The 22,504-nt window shown below is 41.1% G+C and overlaps 2 protein-coding genes across 5 annotated transcripts; both read right to left on the bottom strand.

Moving 5' to 3' along the window:
• Positions 1-3,150: 3,150 nt before the first annotated feature.
• On the bottom strand, positions 3,151-10,209 carry ltb4r (leukotriene B4 receptor). 4 transcript variants are annotated; one of them, XM_075451327.1, is made up of 6 exons: positions 9,800-10,209; positions 9,655-9,711; positions 8,614-8,726; positions 6,931-7,493; positions 4,677-4,953; positions 3,151-4,561 (listed from the first exon to the last, which is right to left on the bottom strand). In XM_075451327.1, exons 4-6 carry the CDS (start codon positions 7,434-7,436, stop codon positions 4,196-4,198), a joined length of 1,149 nt encoding a protein of 382 aa, XP_075307442.1. In that variant the 5' UTR covers positions 7,437-7,493; positions 8,614-8,726; positions 9,655-9,711; positions 9,800-10,209; the 3' UTR covers positions 3,151-4,195. The 4 variants fall into 4 exon arrangements, with proteins under 4 accessions (XP_075307442.1, XP_075307444.1, XP_075307443.1 ...); XM_075451329.1 differs by having other exon boundaries at positions 8,620-8,726; positions 9,655-10,209; XM_075451328.1 differs by lacking the exon at positions 8,614-8,726.
• A 687-nt stretch (positions 10,210-10,896) lies between these two features.
• On the bottom strand, positions 10,897-17,712 carry LOC142368578 (leukotriene B4 receptor 1-like). Its single transcript, XM_075450782.1, has 5 exons — positions 17,605-17,712; positions 13,597-14,151; positions 13,286-13,486; positions 13,140-13,180; positions 10,897-12,988 (listed from the first exon to the last, which is right to left on the bottom strand). The coding sequence occupies exons 2-5, from the start codon at positions 14,140-14,142 to the stop codon at positions 12,688-12,690; spliced, it is 1,089 nt and encodes a 362-aa protein (XP_075306897.1). The 5' UTR covers positions 14,143-14,151; positions 17,605-17,712; the 3' UTR covers positions 10,897-12,687.
• Between the last annotated feature and the right edge of the window lie 4,792 nt (positions 17,713-22,504).

Raw genomic sequence — 22,504 nt, 5'->3', positions numbered from 1 at the left:
GATTCGGTGATCGGCATAAACCACTAGCTACTTCAGGGGTGGAGTATAAATCTTACAGTTGCAAATGTCACGGGAGTACCAGCTAAAGAGATCACAATTGAATTTTTTTCTTTTTTTATAGCAAACCGGACTTAAAATACCATAAAATCGTATTACCAAGAAAGTGAAGAGAAATCTAAAAGATTATGCGTGGCATTGTTTATTTTACAGTGGCAGTAAAGGAAGCCTTAAAGGATTATTTAGAGTTTTTTTTCAAGTGGGGTTGTATGAAGTACTTATCTTAAGCAGACAGCACTCAGACTGCCTTTAGGGTGGAAAATCCGCTGCATTCTCGATGTGAGAGCTAAAGCTAAGAGTGACGAGAAGAGCAATTTATTCATAATCTAAAACAACCATCCATCCATATATCCATTTTCTATGCCTGCTTAATCCAACTCATGGTTGCAGATGGGCTGGAGCAGCGAGGTACACCCTAGACAGGTCGAGAGTCCATCACAGGACCACATAGAGATAAACAATACAGACAACCATATCAATCCAAAACATCTAAAACCAGATGTGTGGTTAGAAATATTGTGGATAGTTACAGGATGTCGCTTCTGCATCAAACAGTTTTTTACACTTCCTCCAGTGCCATACGTCTGTGTACTGTAGCAACAATGTACTCTTTGACTTCAAAAACAATGCTGGTTGCAACATCATGTGGCAATATGGACAGTGTGACGCAAACCCACCCTGTGCAACACTGATGGTGAAGTGGCATGGTCTTCACTTGGACCAATATGAAATTTTATAGGTTTGAGTTGTTTGTTGCTTTTCTGGTGGCCCCGTTCTGAGTAGCTTACAGTTTTAGTTTGCCTGTTAATAAAACTTCTTATTCTCCATACCCTGACTACTATCGTAGGTTAAACACTGACTGCTCATAAGTACCTCATATTACCCAATTTAAAAAAAGAAAAATCCCCTTAAACTTAACTGACCCAAAATCAGAGCAATGGGTGCGCTTGTCTCAGTGGGTAGAGCGTCGACCTCAAACCAGAGGGTTGGCGGCCCACTTGACAAAGTGCTCTTCAGCAAGACGCTGAACCCCACACTGCCCCTGATATGATAACCGGTGTGAGATTCTTCAGAGGAGAAAAAGCGTTGCATACTAATGATACATAAGCAATAAGTGCTATATGAGTGTTTGTGTGAATATTCGAATGAAAAACACTTTGTAAAGTACTTTGTGTCATGTCTGTTAGTTTCGAGGTCCTGTTTAGTTTTTCCATGTTTTACAGCTCTGGTCATGTTTTAGGTTTCTTTCATGTCTAAGGCCACATTTACACATAGCCGGGTATTTAGAGAAACGAATATTTCCCCCCCTCCGTTTTCGATAATAACATCGTGCACACAACATAGTTTTCAAAAAACTTGTCTTTTAAATCAACCCGCATAAATACGCCGTCAAGCGCCATAATAACTATGCCAAACCTATCGGCGGCAGTGTAGGGAAAGGAATAAAGCCATGCAAGCCAATCAAAATCCTTAGAATCGACACCAACAAAAACGACTTCTTTCTCGGAGTTTTCCCACCAGACCACAGTTCGCCCAGGTCGGATCCAAAACCGGCGGCGGCGACGTTGGTAGGCAATGTACCCACGTCTTGGAAGGGAAAGATGCAGTAAAAATGCTGACCTCCGTGTAATCCTTCGCCTTTGCTCCTCCATGTAGAGCAGTTGTTGCAAATGCAATAAGGCCAGAATCGTTTGCACAAACGTAAAAATTAGTAGAACTTTAACATCATCCATGATAATCCTGATCAGTAGCCAAACAAACTGTAAACATAAGGCGCTCGCATGACGTTAAGCATTTTCTGGCACATAATGTGACGTTTAAGAACCTAAAACGCCGTTTCTCCCAGTTGACACGGCAACACATAACCGCCGTTATCAGAAATCTCCACTTTGGCCGGAGGTTTTAGAAATAATCGTTTTCTGTGATAAAAACGGGGTTTTGGTGTAAATGAGAGGTCAAACCGCGTCTTCCTATCGTGTAAACAGGGCCTTAGTTTTGTTAAGTTTCAAGTTCCTGTTTAGTTTTTGCCATGCTTCTTTTGCCCTGCCATCACCTTCACTCACGTCACCTGTGTTTTTCCCCACAGCTGCACTCACTCACCAATCACTCCCTCAGTATTTAGTTTCCAGGTTTCCTCCTTCAGTTTGCCAGATCCTTCATGCTCCTTTGCCACAGTTGTTCATACCAAGTCAAGTTTGTCAAGTCAGTTTTGTTCTTTTGTTCTTTTGTTTTATCATAGTAATGTTTTAGTTTAGACACGCATCCAAAGTGACACTTTGCAGAACATTAACAAATTTTAAAAAAGCTACAATAGTAAGTGTGGACCCTTTACTCAATATAGCTATGATAGAAATTGTCTAAATGGTAACTGGAAGCCTTAAGTCAATCAGTAGTAGGTTGTATTGTAACAGAAATGGTGCAGTGTCTCATCTGGTCTGAGTGATTGTTTTAATGCCAAGTAACATGATGATATTTTGTAGCACGGGCAAAGATCAAACAAAGTTTCATTTCAAAATGGAGCAAAACACAGCATCAAATCAAATTCACTTTTGCTAACTGTTGAATCATTTAAGCCATACTTGTAGTATAGGTATTTGTTTAGCACACCCCTGCCTATAACCGCTGCCTGCAGCGCGAATCAGATCTTCTTTTCCCTTTTCCTACCATTCATATGCTTCCTACCATAGCACTTGACCGTATGTATGAACATTAGAGAGGAAAAAAGATAAAACCTTTAACAAGGTGATGAAATGCTTCTAACCCATTTACCAGACTGTAGACACGACTGAAAGGACACAACCTTTTTTGTACAGCCTGCGCTCTCCCCCTTAGATTAGATTAACCACAGGAAATCTTGCAATACAAACCTGTCAGTTGGTGTTGAGTAACACAGAGCTGAGTGATGCTAAGAATGATGACAGGAAGGATACTTAAGTGAAATCTTTATTGTGAAATGTTCTGTCCATGCTGCTGAACGTTGCCTCACTAACAGCATAACCTCACCATGGTATTTCAAACTGAACAGGACAATTCATAAGCCAGTATTTTAAATGTCTGTGAGGATTTCCTCGTACAAAAGAAATACGGCGGCAGACTTTGAAATTTTAAGAAAGCTTTATTCATTTAAAAAAAAAAAAAAAAAAACAGCATCTCAGCTAAAATATGTGCACAGAATCATTGTTACACGCTTATACTTGAAAAAATACATCTGTAACTCTGCAGTTCAAACTGCTACAAGTAAATATAAATAAGTGTATTTCGGTGTTTGTTTTACATTAAAACCTTTCCTTCTTTAAAAACTATTTATACATATTTATATACATACTTACTAGGGGTGGGCGAAAAAAATCAATTCATGTACATATCGCGATTTTTTTTTTTTTTTTTTTTTTTTTTTTTTTTTTTATTGGATGATTTTAAAAATTGATTTTTCTCCCCTGAATCGATTATATTACGTCACATCCGTGTCCAGAAAAACTTCATCAATTCATTACATTAAGTTATGTTAAAACTAGCCCACATTTGTGCTGTGTGGACATTTCAATTAATTTTGTAACTGTAAACTTTAAAGAATGCTGTACATGTTAAGTACCTCTTTTTGTCTCAGTTGAAATAAATGTCAGCTGCTGGACTGACTGACACAGACTGATGTGCATTGTTTATTGGAACGACATCCATTTTAGAAGAGTATGATTCGACTTGTTTGTTTTTTAAGGAGGAAGAAAATTGCAATTACTGATTATATCGAATCGCAATACTTGTAGAATCGCAATTATCAAGAATCGTGATACAATCGAATCGTGACCAAAGCATATCGTCCCATCCCTAATACACACATATATATATATATATATATATATATATATATATATATATATATATATATATATATATATATATATGTATGTATATATATATATATATATATATATATATATATGTATGTATACACACACACATATGTACAGTTATAAACTTTTTATATAAACTTCGTGCTGTTTCATGATTGGATGAACAACATGCTCAGTTAAAACCCAATACAATAAAGCTCAATGGAAGTACATACTCAAAAATGATAATGTCTTTGTATAGGTAGTTCATAGATTTTGGAACGTTGTCCACGTAAAACAGCTAGGTGTTATTCTAGCTGTTGAACAGTTGCCAGCGTCTTGAGCTCAGGCTCTTTGTCGGCAACACTGCTGCTCCTGTCCTTGCTCTTTCCTTTGAATGGCTTCCCGAGTTTAACCGACAGCGTGTATAGAACAGAGCTCTCGTCCCTTGACGAGCTGCGGTTGAAGGTGGAAGTGGATCTGCTCTCAGAGTTGGTGGCCTCGAAGAGCTTGCCCATGAAGCTGAGCCCAGCCTGGCGGATGTGGGAGCTGCCGGCGAACACGTAGAGGATAGGGTTGACTGCGCTGCTGAAGTAGGCAAACGCTGTAACATTGGGCCGGGCTGTACTAGCAGCCTTGATCACTGAACTGCTTCCCAGCAAACGACCAACCACCTGAGGGAGCAAGAGGAGAAATCAGAGGCTGGATTGGAACAATAGAAACCAATTTTGTCTGAAAATGTAGGTCAGTCAGTAACAGTTTATATCTTATGTAGTTAAATAGAATCACCTCAATTATGTTGACAATGTGATAAGGCAGCCAGAATACTGCAAAAGTGCAGATGATCAGCAGGATCAGGCGGCTGCCTTGTCCTCTGCGCTGGAACTTGGCAGTCTGAAGGCGACACATGACTGAGGTGTAACAGGAGCTGACGAGTGAGAATGGCACCAGGCAGCCCATGATGGTCTCAAACAGGTATTGGAAGACTTGGTGGCCTACACTTTGCCAGTGGTATGGGACACAAAAGCTCAAGGTGATGTTGTTTTTCAGTATCTTCTTCAAGTTACTGTTGGAGAGACAGTGGGAGATTCAGACAAATAGGAACGGAATGAGCCAGCAACTTTTCAAAACCAAACATCCCTTCCCATCACATGTCAAGTCAAGTCACCTTTATTTACAACAGCACGTTTTAACCGAAACGCTTCACAGAAATAGAATACAACAACCATAAAAACAAAAAAAGACAGAAAATATAAGAATTACAGAGGTGATCAAGTTGGGAAATAAAAGGGAAGGGTGAGGAAACGAGATGAGTTTTTAACAATGATTTAAATTGCACTAATATAGAGGTAAGGTTTAGAGGCAGCGACCGTGTTTGGATGTGTGGAGCTTCCATTTACTACTATGCACTTCTATTATATTTTCAATTGAGCGCAAAGCATGTGTAGTGAGTTTTGTTATACCAAAGAAAAGTATCCAGTTTAATATGAAGGGTAATTAGTTTCCTTTGAATCAGCTCAAATCAGTTTTTTTCACCCGAACCAAATAAACTAAGCATGCAAGGCAACTTCCCCTTAGTGGACATGTGCTGTCCACTAAGGGGAAGTTGTACACTTATTTCACTAAGTTTAATAGTAACATGAGATCATCTCTTCACATCAGTTCATTGTTATTATTCATTATTTCATTACACTTAGCTGACGCTTTTTATCCAAAGCGACTTACAGCTATTTAGATACAGGGTATCAATGTGGGGTTAGGTGCCTTGCTCAAGGGCACTTCAGCCATGGATAGAGGTGTGGGGAGAGGTAATGGTGTGATTTGAACTTACAACTCTCTGATCTTAAGTCCACCTCCCTAACCACTAGGCCACGGCTGCACACTAAACTTGTCAATTGTTTCCTCATTTCACTATCTGTGTATATTTGTCACAATCTAATCCACCAGTGGTAACTTCAGCTATATTTTCACATACGTAGCCCATCATGTAAACTTGGGTCAATAAAAGAAATGTGTTATTCTTCTCTTTGGAATTTAAATTGGGAGTTGAGTTGTTCTGTAAATTCTGGCATTCAAACAAAATGCATTAGCAGGAAAGAGGCGGCAGAATTACCTAGCTATATGTTAGATGAAGGTGGCAGTGGTTGGTTGTAGATGTGCAAAGTTTAACTAAAGCAAAATTAACCCAATTTTGATGCTAAAATTGTAATTGCATTTGAAGAGGAACCTCTGAATCAAATCAAACACTATAAATCGGCTGAACAATTTCCTTGTTTGATATGAGTTCACTGAAGTCCTGAGGTACTGCTTACACAACAAGTGTGAAATTTCCACAAAAAGGTGTTAGTAAAGTGCAAGAGTGAGCCTGCACCATTATTGCACCAGTGACAGATAAACAGCAACTCAGCCAAGTGAGAACAGTGGAAACTGGCAAACTCAATAACAGCACACAATATAAAAAAAACAAGTTCTTTGAAAACCACAATCTTGCAGCAAATATAATCTATTGCCCAATTGGTTGCTATGGTAACGCTTATGTTATGACAGTGACAGCTTTCCTGTCACAAACAGGTTAGCAACATTAAAGCTATGGTGAAGGATGCCAAATTAAAAAAATATTTCACTGATAAATCTGCGCATCAAAATAAAGAATGAAGCCAAACAAGAGATTTTTTTTTGCCACATACCAGAAATAATGTAGTTCTCTTTTCTGACCGCAGCTAACCAATGCCATGTTTACAGAAATGACTTGATTTAGATGAGAAAATGAATAAATCTGTTAAGCAAACATTAAAAGCTGAATCAGAATCCAATCACACCAAATCAAATCGGTCACTGGCAATGTATCCAACCAGTATCCACTCCATGCGCTCTACTACTGTGATGTCATGTCGTTTAAAGGTCTCAGCAAGCCCGTGAAAGTGATTCAAGCTATTAGGAACTTCTCATTAAAATCACTTTGCAGCAACCATAAAAAAAAAAGAAGAAGAAACGTTTCACATTTAGAAATAATAGGTTCATGTGGGTGTAGTCAGAGTCTCACCTGCGATAGAACGGCATCGGCAGAGACAGGACGAACGCCAACACCCAGACCCCCAGCAGGAGAACCAAAAGGGAGCGCTTGGTTCTCATTCTCTGGGACACAAAAGGCCTGGTGACAGCCAGCCAGCGGTCCATGCTCATCAGACAGATGAGGTAGATGGACACGTACATGTTCACATTTGACAAGTAGTGCACCAGCTTGCATGCTGCTGAGCCAAACTCCCAGCCCCGTCCTCCAGCCAGGTATCGCAGGAAAAGAGGGGCACTGAGCAGCACAAAGGCATCGGCTGCAGCCAGATTCATCACCAACAAACAGGTCACGGAGCGCTTCTTCACTCGGCAAAGCACCGACCAAACGACAAACAGGTTCCCAGGGAAGCCCAGCAAAAACGCCATGGTCAGAATGACGATACCGACCCATGCTGAGACCGAGATGGGCAGAGAGAAGGAGGCAGGGGAGGACTGCTGGAAGGAGGTAGAGGTGGTGGAGTTTATGTTGGATGCCATCGATAAAACCTCTGAGGAATGTGAGCTCGGTATCAGCAGCTGTGAAACTGACACAACCTTTAAAACGAGAGAAGGGCAGGAAACAGGATGTTGCGTCAAACATTTGTGAAATGTGAATAATACGACAGTGCTGCAAGATGTTGTGCCATTTTCAAAACTTTTCGCACTTTTTTCTACACTTTGAATTGAACATGGTGGAGAGCAGAACTGCATCCAACCATCAAAAACACACAGTTGAGTTTAAGCCTCGACAGATCATGTTTTCAGCCACGTGTTTCTGTTGTCTGTTAATAGGCCTTCCAAATAATTCCAAGGAGGAGATAAAAAAAATAACACATGTTAATAAGCCAAAAAAAAAAGCAGTTGTTGTGCTGTCCTGTGGTTTAAGGTCACCTGTGTATTGTATGAGATTGCTGCTGCTTGTGCTTTTTTGTTTGTTTGTGTGTTTGTTCTCTGCTTGTCTGCTTACAGGTGCTCCTGGTGCTTCTAAGACTGGATTCCCCACAAAAGCCGTGAATTGTCTTCAGTTTTGTTTTTATAGGTGTAGCAGCTGGTTGTCTGATTTTTCATTGTTTTTTTATGTTTGTCTCTTCATGTTTCTGTTCCTTTTTTCTCTTCTTCTCTTTCCCTCTCTCTCTGTCCCCCGGTCCGGTTCGGCACTATCACACTATCATATCATGTTAAGTATTGTAACAAAAATAAATAAATAAAAATGACGAGTTGATGGGCATCAAGGGGAGCTTTACATTCATAAAGCTTTCCTTGGGATAGCACATGTGTTTAGTATAAACGGTATTCAGATTACAATTCTGCTGCCATAATGCTGGACAGGACAAGGGGAAAAAAATAAAAAATGAAAAAATAAGCCAAAAAAAATGTAATGAGCCAAAAACAACAACATGTGAATAAGCTGAAAAGTCAAAATAACAAGCTGCATAACTATTCTTTTTCATACCTTCGAGCTGAAATCTCATCAGTACAGATTAACATTTTCTGTTAGTTGTCCATTTAAACCTGAATGCAGAACTCATCGGAAACTCTTACTGAATTATTCTTAATATTAAATTAAGGCTATTAGCACATAGAGAAAACATAAGATCCTTTTAAAACCTCTTTCAAATCTCTAATCTTCAAACGCACATGGCCCACTGACACAAAACTGTTTTCTCAAACTCACTTTCACCTGATGATCTTGTTTTTGTCAGTAGAAACGGTAAATCCACTCCAAAAGATTCAGTCTCCCTTACACGTGGACCAAACTTATCCACTCCCCTGTCTACTCTTAAGTCTCTGTGTGTAGAGAAAAAAAAAAAACAACTAAATATATTGAGTAAGAAGGGTCATGTGAGGGGAAAAAAAAACATTGACTACAGGAAGCTAGACTGAGGTCACTGTGTTTGGAGGAAGTCATTGTTCATTCTATTCATTTAATTGTGCTACACTACACTGACAGACACACCAATTCAATGGAGGGAAAAAAATTGAACATTTTCTGTTTGTAAAAAAAAAAGTCGGACTTTTACCAATAACTCACACATGATTTGGTACCTCACAGTAAAGGAGGAATGAAGGAACGATTAGCATGAGATGCCGTCATAAGGGCGAATCAGTGAGGGGGAGAATATTCCTGTAAACTGTGTCTAACTTGTTGATACAAGAGTTTTAAATCCTACCTCTGCCTTCTGCATTGTTCTTAGTGATGTGTCAGACTTTTTGGCAGCTATTTTACGGCATACAGCCTACCTCTTTCCACATAGCCTGTTTGTGTCAAGTTGAGGGACATAATGTATTCCACTGTATCCACACGTGTGACGTGTCGTGTTTTACTTCATTCTGTATTTCTACACTGAAAACATTACCGTTCAGGCTTGCAAAGTCTGATTCATCTGTACCTTTAAAGAACAAAAAATGATCACCGAGTTCACCTCGTTCTTTTCTGTCTTCCCAAGATGTGGTGCTGCCAACCACAAATCTTGTAAGGATTACATTATTTGTTCAGTTCCGTCCAGGTGCATGTGATCTAAGTGTTACGGTTAACCGGTAGGCAGGATCCAGAAGGAGACTGAGACCCACTGCTAAGTGAGGGACAAGTGATTTATTTACAAAGGTGCAAATAAAGGTATGTGTGCAAATTAATGAGCTCCATTGTCCAGTGTTGTTTCTGTGATAGTTCTGGGTCTTTGCTTTTGGGAGAGGATAAATTGTACTGATCACTTACTTGAGGCTTTGATACTTGGACTGACTTTCCTTGGTGCTGAGTGGGTTCTCCGTAAGACTGAAAAATAGACACAAGATTCCTTTAGAGATATTTTCCGTGAACAACTTGACTTAAACTTGACTTAAACTAGAGAACACTGGGGTACTTGGCCGGCGTAGAATCAACTGAAGCTGAAACAACAATTGGGCGCGGATCAGAGGAGGAACTGGAGCGTAAATGCAGGAGTCAGCAGCCGCCACGCCCATGGAGCTCAGGAACACACAAAGACACAAAACAGAACAAAAATACAGATCCTGACACTAAGTGTCACTCAGTATCACTATATATACGTCAGGACATTAATCAAAGAAGTAATAAAGAGTTCAATGGTGGGATTAACACTCATCGTCCCAAGAGCACCGTCCCATCAGTGAAGCGTGGTGGTTGCAGCATCATGCTGTGGCAATATTCACCATCTTCAGGGCCTTGGAGATATGCTATATACAATGATGATGCTAAATACATGCAAATTCTCAAGGAAGACATGCTTCATTCTTCCAGAGCACGAGAACAGTCTTAAAGGGATAGTTCGCCTCTTTTGACATGAAGCTGTATGACATCCCATATTAGCAATATCATTTATGAACATTGACTGACCCCCCGCTGCGTCCTGTGAGCCGAGTTCCAGCCGAGTTTTGGCGTTGATGAAAGTAGTCCGGCTAGTTGGCTGGGGCTTAAAAAATAAAGCGTCTTGCTTCTCAAAACAATATGCGTTCAAAAGAGTGTCGACTCTTGAGGTCTGACTTTTTCGTCGATCTAGAAAAAGTCAGACCTCACATCGCTTGGCGCTTTTTTTGCCTCCCTTCATATCAATGCGTCCAGCCACCTAGCGATAGCCGCACCTGTTACTGTGTTTGCTGCTCGGAAGCAGGGGACTGCTCGGTCTGCACTTCGGTCTGCACAGTTTACACAGCCCGCAGTGATACGAAGGGAGAGAGAAATAGCGCCAAGCGATGTGAGGTCTGACTTTTTCTGGATGGACGATTTTGTGATGCTAATGTATTACTCTTTTGAACGCATATTGTTTTGAGAAGCAAGACGCTTTATTTTTTTAAGCCCCAGCCAACTAGCCGAACTACTTTCGTCAACGCCAAAACGAGGCTGGAACTCGGCTCACAGGACGCAGCGGGGGGTAGGTCAATGTTCATAAATGATATTGCTAATATGGGATGTCAAACAGCTTCATGTCAAAAGAGGCGAACTATCCCTTTAAGCTTCCAGCTAAAGCAACGCTGGAGTGGTTTAAAGGCAACCTGTAAATGTCTTGGAATGACCTACTCCAAGCGAAGACTGCAGTTTGAACAAGAATTTGTCACATGAATTAAAGATCACTTTACAACAGATGAACTCATATAGCTTGAAGGAGCTTTAGTAGTTTTGCCTTGAGCTATGGGGGAGGGGGGGATCCCAGAGCTGGATGTTCCAATCTCAAAGAGAAATATCCCAAGACATTTACAGCTGTAATTGCTTGAGGCTCAATGCAAACATTTTTGTGTCACACCCCCACATGGCAACAGCAACCCCTTACAGTGGCAGCCTCCTTCAATAGGATCTATTGCCAAAACCCTTAGATCCTTTATGTGTAACACAACAGGTCAGCAGAAGGACACAGGATTTTATCAGGTGGTGATGTTAAGATATTGTGAGTTCAACACTAAGTGAGGTAAACACACATAGTGCATATAACTATGAACACTATATGAGTTTGATACACTGTATATAATTTGCTACAGATATGATCCAAATTATTTCACACATTGAAACTCTTCAAATTCCGAGAGTTGAGGTGGTGGTTTTGTGAAGAGACTATCTGCAAATATGCTCACCACTGCCCTCAAGTGGCTACAACACGAATAGATTAAACAATTAAAGGTCCAGTTTGCAGGGTGTAGTGACATCTGGTGACATTCATTGTAAATTGCAGATATACACTGAATCCTACAGGATTCTGGAGGAAACTGGAGCCCACAGGTGGATGCTGGGATGGTGGAGGGGCTGAAAAGCAGGCAGAAAGCAAATAGCAACTGCAGCTTAAATAGACCGCCTAGACCTAGACACACATTTGATGATGAGTGGCATGTAGAGTGGGAGTGGCAGTTCCTGTGAGAGGCAGCAGAGCAGCTTGAGTTGCCTGCCTGAACCAGCTCGCAGGCATCGCTTCATTTCTGCCAATAGATTGCCCAAAAATGATACACGCTTTTCTACCCCTGGTAGCGTTATAGCCTTTACTGTTCTTGTACAGTCTCCTAAAAGGTTTTTAACCCCAAATCCATTCCAAATTCTTACCCATTGGAGACACAAATAGGTGTAGTCCAGGCTTTTCTGCCATTGTTTCTGAGGTGTCTTAAAGAGGCGGAAGGAATAATTGACCTTTTCAGACGGAAGGTGATAAAAGATTCCACACATCTCTTTAAACATAACACAGGAACCGAGAGAGAATTCAAATTATTATTTTTTTTTTAAAAAGCATGCATTTTATTAGTAAAATGTAGTCTTTTCATGTCAATTCTCAACTCGCCTTATAACTACTGCGCAAGCCACAGTCTTTATGAACATTTGAAGCAAAATATGACGAATTGCGTTGCAAATGAAAAATAAGTGGACATACAGTCAAGACTTTGGCACCATCCACGAGGGGTCTGCTGGTGGAGACGAGTGTGAGCATCGCGGATTAAGCTCCGCTGCTTTTTCTTCAGACCAGAGTTAGGCCCACACATCTTGATTAACATAAAACAACAGCTCCATTTCATGGTGCCTCCAGGAGCAAACATGTTGTTACAACAGCATGACGTTACATTTGATTTTGAGTCATGGCAGACAGCAGTTGAATCATTTGTGGTCGATGCTGCTGTCAATTAGCAGGAACGGACTGTGCATCAGAGATTGCTAAAAACCCAAAACTTTTTCTGTGATTGGACGGAAGGTAGATTTAAAACTCTGAATGGTTTACGGTTCCAGCGGTACCAACATCAGGCCTGTTGCCTCGTGCGTCCTCTATTTATAATTTTTCACTGGTTTGATGTTTGAGCTTGAGTTTGTGGTAGAGTCTTGATCTTTGTCTTTCAGTGTAACAAGCTCTGCCTCTTTGTCTTTTTCACGGCTGTTCTGGCTGTTCTGTTGGCTCTTCCTGCTGGGGTCCAGCCCTGTGCCCTCAAATAAGCGAGCCATGAATGCAAGTCCTTCTCGTCTGATGTAGGACTTCCCTGCGAAGAAGTAGAGCACCGGGTTGGCACAGCTGCTGATGAAGGCGATGGCAGAGGTGACAGCGCGACTCCTTTGCCATATTTTAGCCAGTCTGGAGGAAGGAAATGTGAACAGAGCATTAAATTCAAGATCAATTATGAAAAAGAAAGTCCTCCCTAATCTACATCTTGATGGCTGATATTGGTTCCTGTTCGAATGTTAATAAATAAGATTCATAGAAATGACATTGTTTCATCACTAACCTTGCTTTCATTGCACCTTCTGGACACACAGCCCATGTAACCTGAGTAGGATACAAAAACAGTCAATGTTGATTGAATTTGAATAACCGCATTCCGAGCAAACTCTGCGCTCAGCAGCTCATCTAGCTTTGAAGAATGTGACATACTTGCACCATGTTGATCACATGGTAGGGCAGCCAAAAGAGGCAGAAGGTCAACACGATGGCCAGGATGAGCTTCTCACTGCGAATGCGGCGACGGAATTTGGTCTGTCGGATCCGCCGTAAGATGCAAATGTAGCTGACTAGGATGATCCCATAGGGGATTAGAAATCCAAACACAAGCTCCACGGTGTACTGTATAATCACCTGTGCATTAGAAATACAGTAGAAAATGGGAGAGAGTACAGAACATTTGAGGAAAATGTTTTCTAGTTACTTATAGTAAGATGGCATTCATCGAGTTCTTCTTCACTCACGTCACTGTTTTTATCGTGGTATGAGTCACAAACCGAGGCCGAGGAATTCCCTTTGCTCCTCACTTCTCGGAACATAAGCGCTGGAACAGAGGCGACCATTACCAACACCCACACCACCGCCAGCACACGTACGATGGTCCTGTGGCCGGTGATGGTGCTGATGCGCTGCGGCCATAGGACCGACACCAATCTGTAGACGCTCATCAGCATGATGAGCTGTATGGAAGCGTACATGTTGACCAAACAGAGGTAGAAGATGATCTTGCACATCACATTCCCAATCATCCAGTTCATCAAAACCAGGTAGGCGATGAAGAACGGGGTGAGAGCCATCAAAGAGCCGTCGGCGATAGCGAGGTTGAGGATGAGCAGGGTGGTGACGGACTGCTTTCGGGCTCGGGCCAGGATGCTCCAGATGACAAACAGGTTTCCGGGTAATCCCAAGAGGAAGACCATGGAGAGGATAAGGGCCCCCATCGTGGTGGCAGTATGATTGTCCACAATGTTCTCGTTAATGTTGTCTGTAGTCGAGTTAGTTTGAGACATTTTTGTTACCTGTCCAAGAGAGATGGTTGTTAAATGATTTTGTCAAGGGCTTCACTTATTGCTTTTATTTCTCCATGCTAAGCAACCACTTAAACTTCAGACAGATAACAGTTAAGATACCATTGAGACTGCTCAAATTAACAAAATTATTTTGCAAGATTTTTAGAGATTTCTGACTAAAAAAGGCCCTCGCCTTCATGTTTTATATCGCACTCCGTTTTGTATCCGTTCGATGTATCAACATTACGCAGAAAAGAGTGGGAGTGTGGCGCGAGGGTAACAGGTTTTCACAGAGACTCACTTACTATCCCGGACAAGACCAGACATGAGGGGTGAGCAACAGTCGCTAGTGCTGTCAGGATTTAAACAATAATTCACATTTCCTGATGTGCGCTCCAAGCTGGATGACTCAAAATGTTCAGCAACATCACAAAACAGGGACAATGTTTGTGTTTTGCAGCGTGCAAAATTGATAGAAAAGTTAAATGAATTAAACATTTGATAAGTATTTGGGCATCAGCTAGGAAAACTGTAATTGCTCACACAATGCCTTTATGAAAGTTTTTAAAGTCCTTGTTTGTTCACATGCTTTGCAGAGCTTTTATTTCACTGCATTTTAGACGGAGATATCGGACTTCATCTGACAGCTACAGTTCAATGCTTTAAACACAAAGCATGCTCATTTGATAAATGATGTAAAGCCAGTGCAACTGACGAGGAGTGAAAAAAAATCTTGTTGAATTAAAGCCTTCTTGACCAGCTACAACCTTTAAATGCCTTTTTATCTCTAAGACGAGAGTAACTGTGGCAGAAAGTATTTATTCACTTCAGTGGTTTGATGGGGGGTAAATCCCTGCCTGCAGCAATCAAAAATCTTGAACCAATCTTTTTCCAGCGGAGTGGAGGCTGTTATTTGAGCAAATGTAACCCTTTGGCTTTTCCATGAGAAACGCTCACGGAGTGGCGCTGCATGTGCAGTGTTTTGATTTCAACCATCATAAATGTGCAAGCAAAAAGAGTTGCTCGACAGAGTTTAAAGATCATCTTTTTGCAACGAACACATCTCAGAAAATCTAAATGTAAAAATGTGGATTTGTTGTTTTGCCTACACTGGGCTGCTGCTTTGTGATGTTGTAAAGATCCTTTTAGTTATTCTCAGGAACCTTCTCAGAAGTACTTTATAATCTGTCATAATGTACTAGAAGGTAGTGTAAGGTTTTGAAAATATATCTGCAAGCAATGTTGTCGTTGGGTGTTCCTTTATTTGGATGCAGGGCCACAAACACACCTTGCTACCATATATGGTATACTAACCCCCTCTCCATATGTGTCAGTGTCAGTCCGTGGCTGAGAATAGACCTGAGATTAGTGCAAAGGTTTGCTGAGATGTAGCTTGTACCCAGCTTTGCATCTGCATTAAAGAGGATGTTATAAATTTGATTTGATGTTTTCTACTCTCAACTAGGCGGAGTAGCACAGCGTTGGCTTTGTTTGTTTTGGGCTTTGATGAAGAAAATACCACAGCATTTCTAAACTAGCAGAGCAATCAGCTCATACTGCTCCTCCTATTTATCCTTGGCTCACGTAGAAGGTTCATACTGTGCGCACTGAAGCTATTTTATGTAACTGGAAGGTTTTTTTAAAAAGTAGCAAGTCAACACTTGTTCTACATATTTGGACTACTTATTTAATACCACATCCTTCACATTCGATGTCATCCATCGCCCACAAGAGCACTGTCCGTACTCTTTAGCATATAATCAACGGTTCGCATCCAGATCTCGCTAAACCAGCTCGTTTGATTTTTTCTTGCTGTAATTATGGATGATCACAGGTAATTCAGGCTGTAATAGCTTGTAGTGGTAGGGAAGCACACACACGGTTATATTACAGCTAAAAACACTGCAAAATGTTGACAGAACAGCCTTATTTGTTGAGTTTCTGATTTATTAACAATACTGTAAAAAGCCCCTGACACTGGACAAGTGGAGGACAAAAGAAGAAGTGACAAGCCTAAAAAAAAAAATCCACAGCAGATGAGTGGCATTTGTAAGTGATGTCCTGAGGAAATGTGACAAAAATCCAACAAAGAACTGACAAAGGGGCCCTAAAGTGAACATCTACTGTTCATCGAAGCCTCATCAGAAATGATATTCCAAATGGCACAAGACCTGGACTGAAAATCAGTGTCAAAAGCTCTTACGGAGAGATGAACCCTCCACCAGAGCCTCAGCAATATTTGAAGCAGTGTGGGATCATGCTGACAAAAGGCTGAACGGAACAAAAGGCAGCAAACATCCAAAAAAGAGCTTTGGAATGTCCTTCGAGAACTGTTCTAGAAGACTGCTTAAAGAAATGACAAGAAAGCTTGTCTAAGAAGGTTCAGGCTGTGTTGTGAAATAAAGGTGCTCACACCAAATATTGACTTTAAAGCCCATTAGAATTTTACAAAAGGTTTTCACCTCACTCTGTTTATCATTTTTGTTTGCATGTTTCAATAAGCTGCTGCGCCTATTGTCTGTTTTTTCTGTCAATATGAAAAGAAATGAGGGGTGGCTGAACACTTTTGCACAGCACTGTATATTTAGTAGTGCTCAAATACACATACAACACATACAACAACAAGATTCTTCAGAGAAAGAGCAAGAAATTCTAATTTTACGAAGAACACGTGGAGGTCAGAGCTTGTAAAAAGTTTACTTTAAACATCTGACATTCGCATATTTGGCGCCGTTTCTTGCTTTTATGGTTCCTTCTTGTTTCCTGGCGCGAACCAGTTTCTTGCTTTTACTTGGCATAAGAATAAAAGGGGGGAAAGAGCTGCTCTTTCAGTTGGTTTCAGAAGATGAAGAGAGATATGTGACCACATGGCTTGTGTTTACAGAAACCCGGTCAAACCACACTGGCAGTGCCATGAAAGCAGCAGCACACTGTAAAATCCTCCTTATTGTGCAATCATTCAACGATGAAAAACAATAACCAGGTTGTTGATGTGTCACTTTGGGCTTTCTGTGCGTCTGTTCTTTCTTTTGCTGGGATTCTTTTACCATTATCTTTTGAACAAACAGTGAACCCAAAGACTATAAAACCTGACTGACTGAAAAGGTGTGTTTGTGTGCACTGTGACTCAAAGGCATGCCAGCAAATGTGCACCTGTTCCGCATACAAAGAAAAGCCACTCTTCCAGAAACTACACAAGACTTAGAATGAATGCATTACGTGCACAGATTGGGTTACATCTGACACGCTCATATCTGAACAAATCGCAGCTGTCAGACGAACCTGACCAAAATGCCACAACACACATGATAGAAAAGTAACTGAAAATGTCAGTTTCTGCTTCAAAAGCAGCAGCACAGCTCTGATTCCAAAGGCATGTTGCCAGTTGAAACTGCCACGTTGTGAGTGACAGAAACCAAAACACACTCGTGACAGAGAGACAAGAAAATGAGGCAGACTCACCCGGTCATCAACGATAAATCACGGCACAGGAAAGAAGGCTCAGAGAGCTGGAAAAGATGTGTGAGTCTGTTGCAGATCTTATATTTTCTTCCTCTTCTTTTGCTCACAGCTTTTCCCCCCCACCCACACTCCCATTGATTTTTTTTGTCTGCAACGCTTGCTGTAACATGTTGTAAGAGAGGATAGGTGTGTCCCCATTCCCTGGCCTGCCTCTGCTCTGACAGCCTGACAACGTCCTTACATGTCAAGCAATGAATTCCGACGGTTAACTGCTCACATCTCAGCTTTGAGTTCTCACAAACAGGTTACCTTCCATCCCAGCTGTCAAAGAAGTCGGTTGTTTATTGGCAGATATCTCAAAATCTGATGTAAAGAGAAAATGTGGACAAATGGACCCCCAGTTGACACAACTACATTAGATATATGTCATTCAATTCAATTCAATTCATTTTTATTTATATAGTGCCGAATACAACAAATGTCATCTCAAGGCACTTAGATAATTCCAGGTGGTAACTTCCCGGTCTAATGTAGATTTTCAAAGTATCCCTGCAGAGACTTGTTGCTTTTCCGTATGAGTAAGCTGGCAGGAGCTGGCATTTCATATTTTCAAAAAAACGTCTGATTGTTTTCATATCAAGCGTCTGTGTGGGTCAGTAAAACTGAGAAAGCCATCTCTTTGTGGGAAGGAAAGAGTCTTCCGAAACTTTTTCTATCACCGGTATCACTGATTCCATACTGTCTAACAGTGGAAGTTACAAATCCCACTATCTTTACGTAAGTAGAAATATGTACACATTTGCAAGCGAGAGTATAGAAAGAAGACTCTGGCAAATAATTGAACCTTATCCTCATGAGAAACAACACTGGACCAGCTCTTTAGGTTCAGTCAGCTTGGGACTGCCTCTTTGCTTTTTGTGGATGAATTGGTCCTTTTGGCTCTCATTGAATGGAGAGCTCCAGCAGGGACTGGGCAGTTTGCAGCTGAATGTGAAACAGCCTGGATGCAAATTTCTACTCCAAGCCTCAGGCCATGCGGTCCTCGGGCAGAAAAGGGTAGATCGCCCACTCAAGGTTGGAGTCGATGCGTCAGTTGGAAGAGTTTAAGTGTAGAAGACAATGGGCAGACAATGTTTATGGTGGTAAAAAGTCACAGCTGTTGATTTGCCAGTCGATCTATGTTCCAACGTCCACTTATGAAAGAATGGGATAGGGTGCGGAGCTCAGTTATCAGAGAGGGGCTTGGAGAAAAGTCAGTTTTGGTGGTCTGGGCATCTGGTCAAGATACCTTCCAGATGCCTCCTACAAGGAGATGTTTTGGACATGTCACAACAGGAGGAGTCCTTGGACTCGCTGGAGAGATTATATCTCTCTGGTGGCTTGGGAATGCCTCGCTGTCCCCCCCAGAAGAGCTGGAGGAGATAGCTGGGGAGACGGAGGTCTGGGGATTCTTAATCAGACTACTGTTAACATGACCAGGTCCCATATATCATATACCAGATGTAAAAAAATCTGGAACTGTGTCTTCACGCACCACCTGCGCTGTTGCTTGATTCCTGATGCAGTGGTGCTTCGTGAAAAGCCCACAAAAATCATGGAATATCAAGATTTGCCCTTGCAGACACCCCCACCTAAATATTGTTGCAGACAGAGCAACCCACACCCCAAACAGCAGGGAATGGCTCACGGAACACAACAAGCTGCCTGAGGCCTTGACTTCACATTCAACACACACACACCCCCCTCCCCCCCAAAGATCCCTATCCCATCGAGCATCCAGAGAATTTTCCAGAGAAAGCCAAGCCCACAGCTGATCGATATCTACCATGTGGTTTGACACAATCCAACCTTTTAAGCATTCTAATCCATGTATTGTAAAGGTTCTGACAGATGAATGCTGACTGGATAGCGTAGTGGTGAGACTGCCACCTTTCATGTGGTTGACCTGGGTTAAAATCCCCTGCATCAAAGATACTACCTCCAGTAGGGGTCCTTAGGCAAGACCCCCTCACCCTACCAGCCTACCAGTGTAAGTCGCTTCGGATAAAAGCGTCTGCCAAATGCATAAACATAAAACAAACTTTAGAGCTTGAGTCTTTTTATTTATTATTGTTTGTTGATCTGTTTAAATGCTACCATTCAGCAGCAGTGCATAAAGATTGCAGATTATAGACTGGGCATGTTGCCAGGGTTCCACACATAGAGATAGGTAGGGTTAGAGATAACTCTAACTGACTTCATCTGGAATTTTTTAAATAAAAGAGGAGCAATACCTTTATTTTCAAAGACGCAAGCCATATTTAAGGCACTCAGAAAAAAATCTGTTTTTCAAACAAATCAAGAAAGCTGAGCAACTCAGCTCTGTCAGTCATTGTTTGAACCCGCAAGTAAAAGATAAGGACTTTAGGTTTAACTTTCTGTCAATAAAATTTCCACATACAAAACAAAAACTGATGTAGGACTAAAAAGTGACGCTGTTTCTCCATAACAGCTATGATAAACCTTTGGATGAAAATGACAACAAGCCTTTTAGGCTCTTTTTCTGTCAAACAAACATTTTTTTTTTCAAACTGTGACTTATCTGATGATGAGATAGTATCAATGAGCATGCCTTTCCATCTCCCATTAACATAACTCTGTTAAACTTTCCCTGCACAGCACCTGTGGAAAGCTTGATAATAATCTAATCCTACTGCTGCTGTCAGTCAGGTGTCGATAGGGGTAGTTTGAGGATTCATCCCGAGTGAGGGGACGAACCACCCTTCAACCGTAATTCTTCCAGCATGAGAGCAAAAGATCTTCCACTTTAATTTAATATAATGTAAAAACTCTCCTTTGAAAACGGGTTGCAGTGATATGGAGACGTTAACGTAAGAGATTGGGGCAAAGAAACACAGCAGTCCTTTTTAAACACCCCATGACACAAATTAACCCATTTCCCAAACCGCACCCTCATGTTTTCATCTGTTAGCCATGGCTGACTTCCTTAGCCCAACTCATCTGAGACACACGGATAGTCACGTTTCTTAAAGAACGTAGCAGGTACAAACTCATGAGAGTCTAAGGACACGAAGAGAGACAAAATGAAAAAATGTAGTTAATACTTTTGAGAATATATATTGACAAGGAACTCCATCATTTAATTCTAGGTTTTATGTATCAGAACATACAAAAGTGTGAATATACACTTTTGTATGTTCTTCATACATACTTTTATATATACTTTATATATATATAATAAGTAAATATAAAATTAGATAAACAATACATGATATATTACAATCTGTCCTTTGTCTTTTTTTTAACTAAAGCAAAGAACAACTGCTTGTAAAAATCATCTTTAGCAGTTATAAGTTGATATTAATCTCTTTCTGTATGACATTATGAGTCTCTCACATTATTGTGGAGGAATTTTGGCCAACTTCTGTTGATAACATTGTTTGAGTTCACTGAGATTTGTGGGTATCTTTTAATGCAAAGCTTCTTGAAGCTTGTGGCAAGCTTCAGTGTGTCAGTCAGACTGAGCTCTCGACTTTGGGGTCATTGCAGACTTCTTGACTCTTTTCTTTCTTTCTTGATTCTGTTGTAGATTTGCTGCTGTGTTTAGGATCACTGACCTGTTGTATGACCCAGTTTCAGCCAATCTTCAGCTGTCAGACAAATGGAATACTTTGGTACACAGAGGATTTCATGGTGGACTCAATGGTGTCCAGGTCCTGTGGCTGCAGAACAAGCCCAAATCATCAGCCCTCCACCACCATGCTTGAAAAATTGCTATGAGGGTTTTATTTTGTTTCTGTGCTGTGTTTAGTTTTTGTCCAAACATGGCTCCATGCAGCAACAATTGTTTCTCGGAGGTTATTTCTGATCTCGTTCCTCCTTGGCATCGTGTTAACACACACATGAATGCTCCAGACCAGCAAACTAACAAAACGTCTGCTTTTATAGTGGTGCTCACTCTTGATGCAGTGTAATAAATCCTGTGACTGTTCACTAAGACTAAATCGCATGACCGTGTCATGACCCATGTTTTTTTTTTGTTTCGTTTTTAATTTTCTAGTCCTTTAAATTTTGTTTTATTATTTCTTAGCTCTTTGATTTACTCCGTTTTGTGTTCTTTGTTGGTATTTTTGTTTGAACTCAGATCTTTCTGAACTTTGGGGGGCTGCGCGGTGGTGTGGTGGTTAGCGCCGTCACCCCTCACGGCATAAGGGTTGCTGGTTCTGATCCCTGTTGGGGCCTTCTTGTTTGCATGTTCTCCCCGTGTATGCGTGGGTTCTCTCCAGGTTCTCCAGCTTCCTCCCACAATCCAAAAACATGCATGTTTTTTAACTGGTTAGTCTAAATTGACCCTGGGAATGAGTGTGAGCGGGGATGGTTGCTTGTCTCGTTTGTCTCTGTGTGGCCCTGTGATAGACTGGCGACACGGTCTCTCCCTCAATGACAGATAGCATAGGCTCTATTCATGGTTTTTGATTTTTCTTTGTCTTTTTTTCTGGTTTAAACATTTCTTAGTATTTCGGTTCTTACTTGGTGTTCTCAGTCCCAGCTTTCTGTCTTCAATGTTTAGAGCCTATCATTACCCCTAGATGTCCCAGTTGCCTTTGTCTTTTCCCCAGGTCTCTTCCACACTCACCTGTTGTCAGTCGGTCACAGCTGTACTCACTTGTCTCATCAGTCCCTCTGTATTTAAGCTCATTGGTTTTGCTCACTCTTTGTCCTTGCTTTTTTTTTTTTTTTTTTTTTTATGGCTGTCACTGTTATCATGTTACAGCCTGCTCTGCTTTTCTCCATTGTCAAGTTGTTGTATTATTTTTTCTTTTGTGTTCCTAGTATGACAGGTTGTCTGTCCCCTTCCTGCCCACCTGCAGCACTGTCCCAATTTGATGTGCACCCTAAT

The sequence above is a fragment of the Odontesthes bonariensis genome, chromosome 19, assembly GCF_027942865.1.
Source record: "Odontesthes bonariensis isolate fOdoBon6 chromosome 19, fOdoBon6.hap1, whole genome shotgun sequence".
In the NCBI taxonomy this organism is placed as follows: Eukaryota; Metazoa; Chordata; class Actinopteri; order Atheriniformes; family Atherinopsidae; genus Odontesthes; species Odontesthes bonariensis.
Note: the sequence above shows the minus strand (reverse complement) of the source record. Positions and strands in the feature narration are given on the sequence as shown.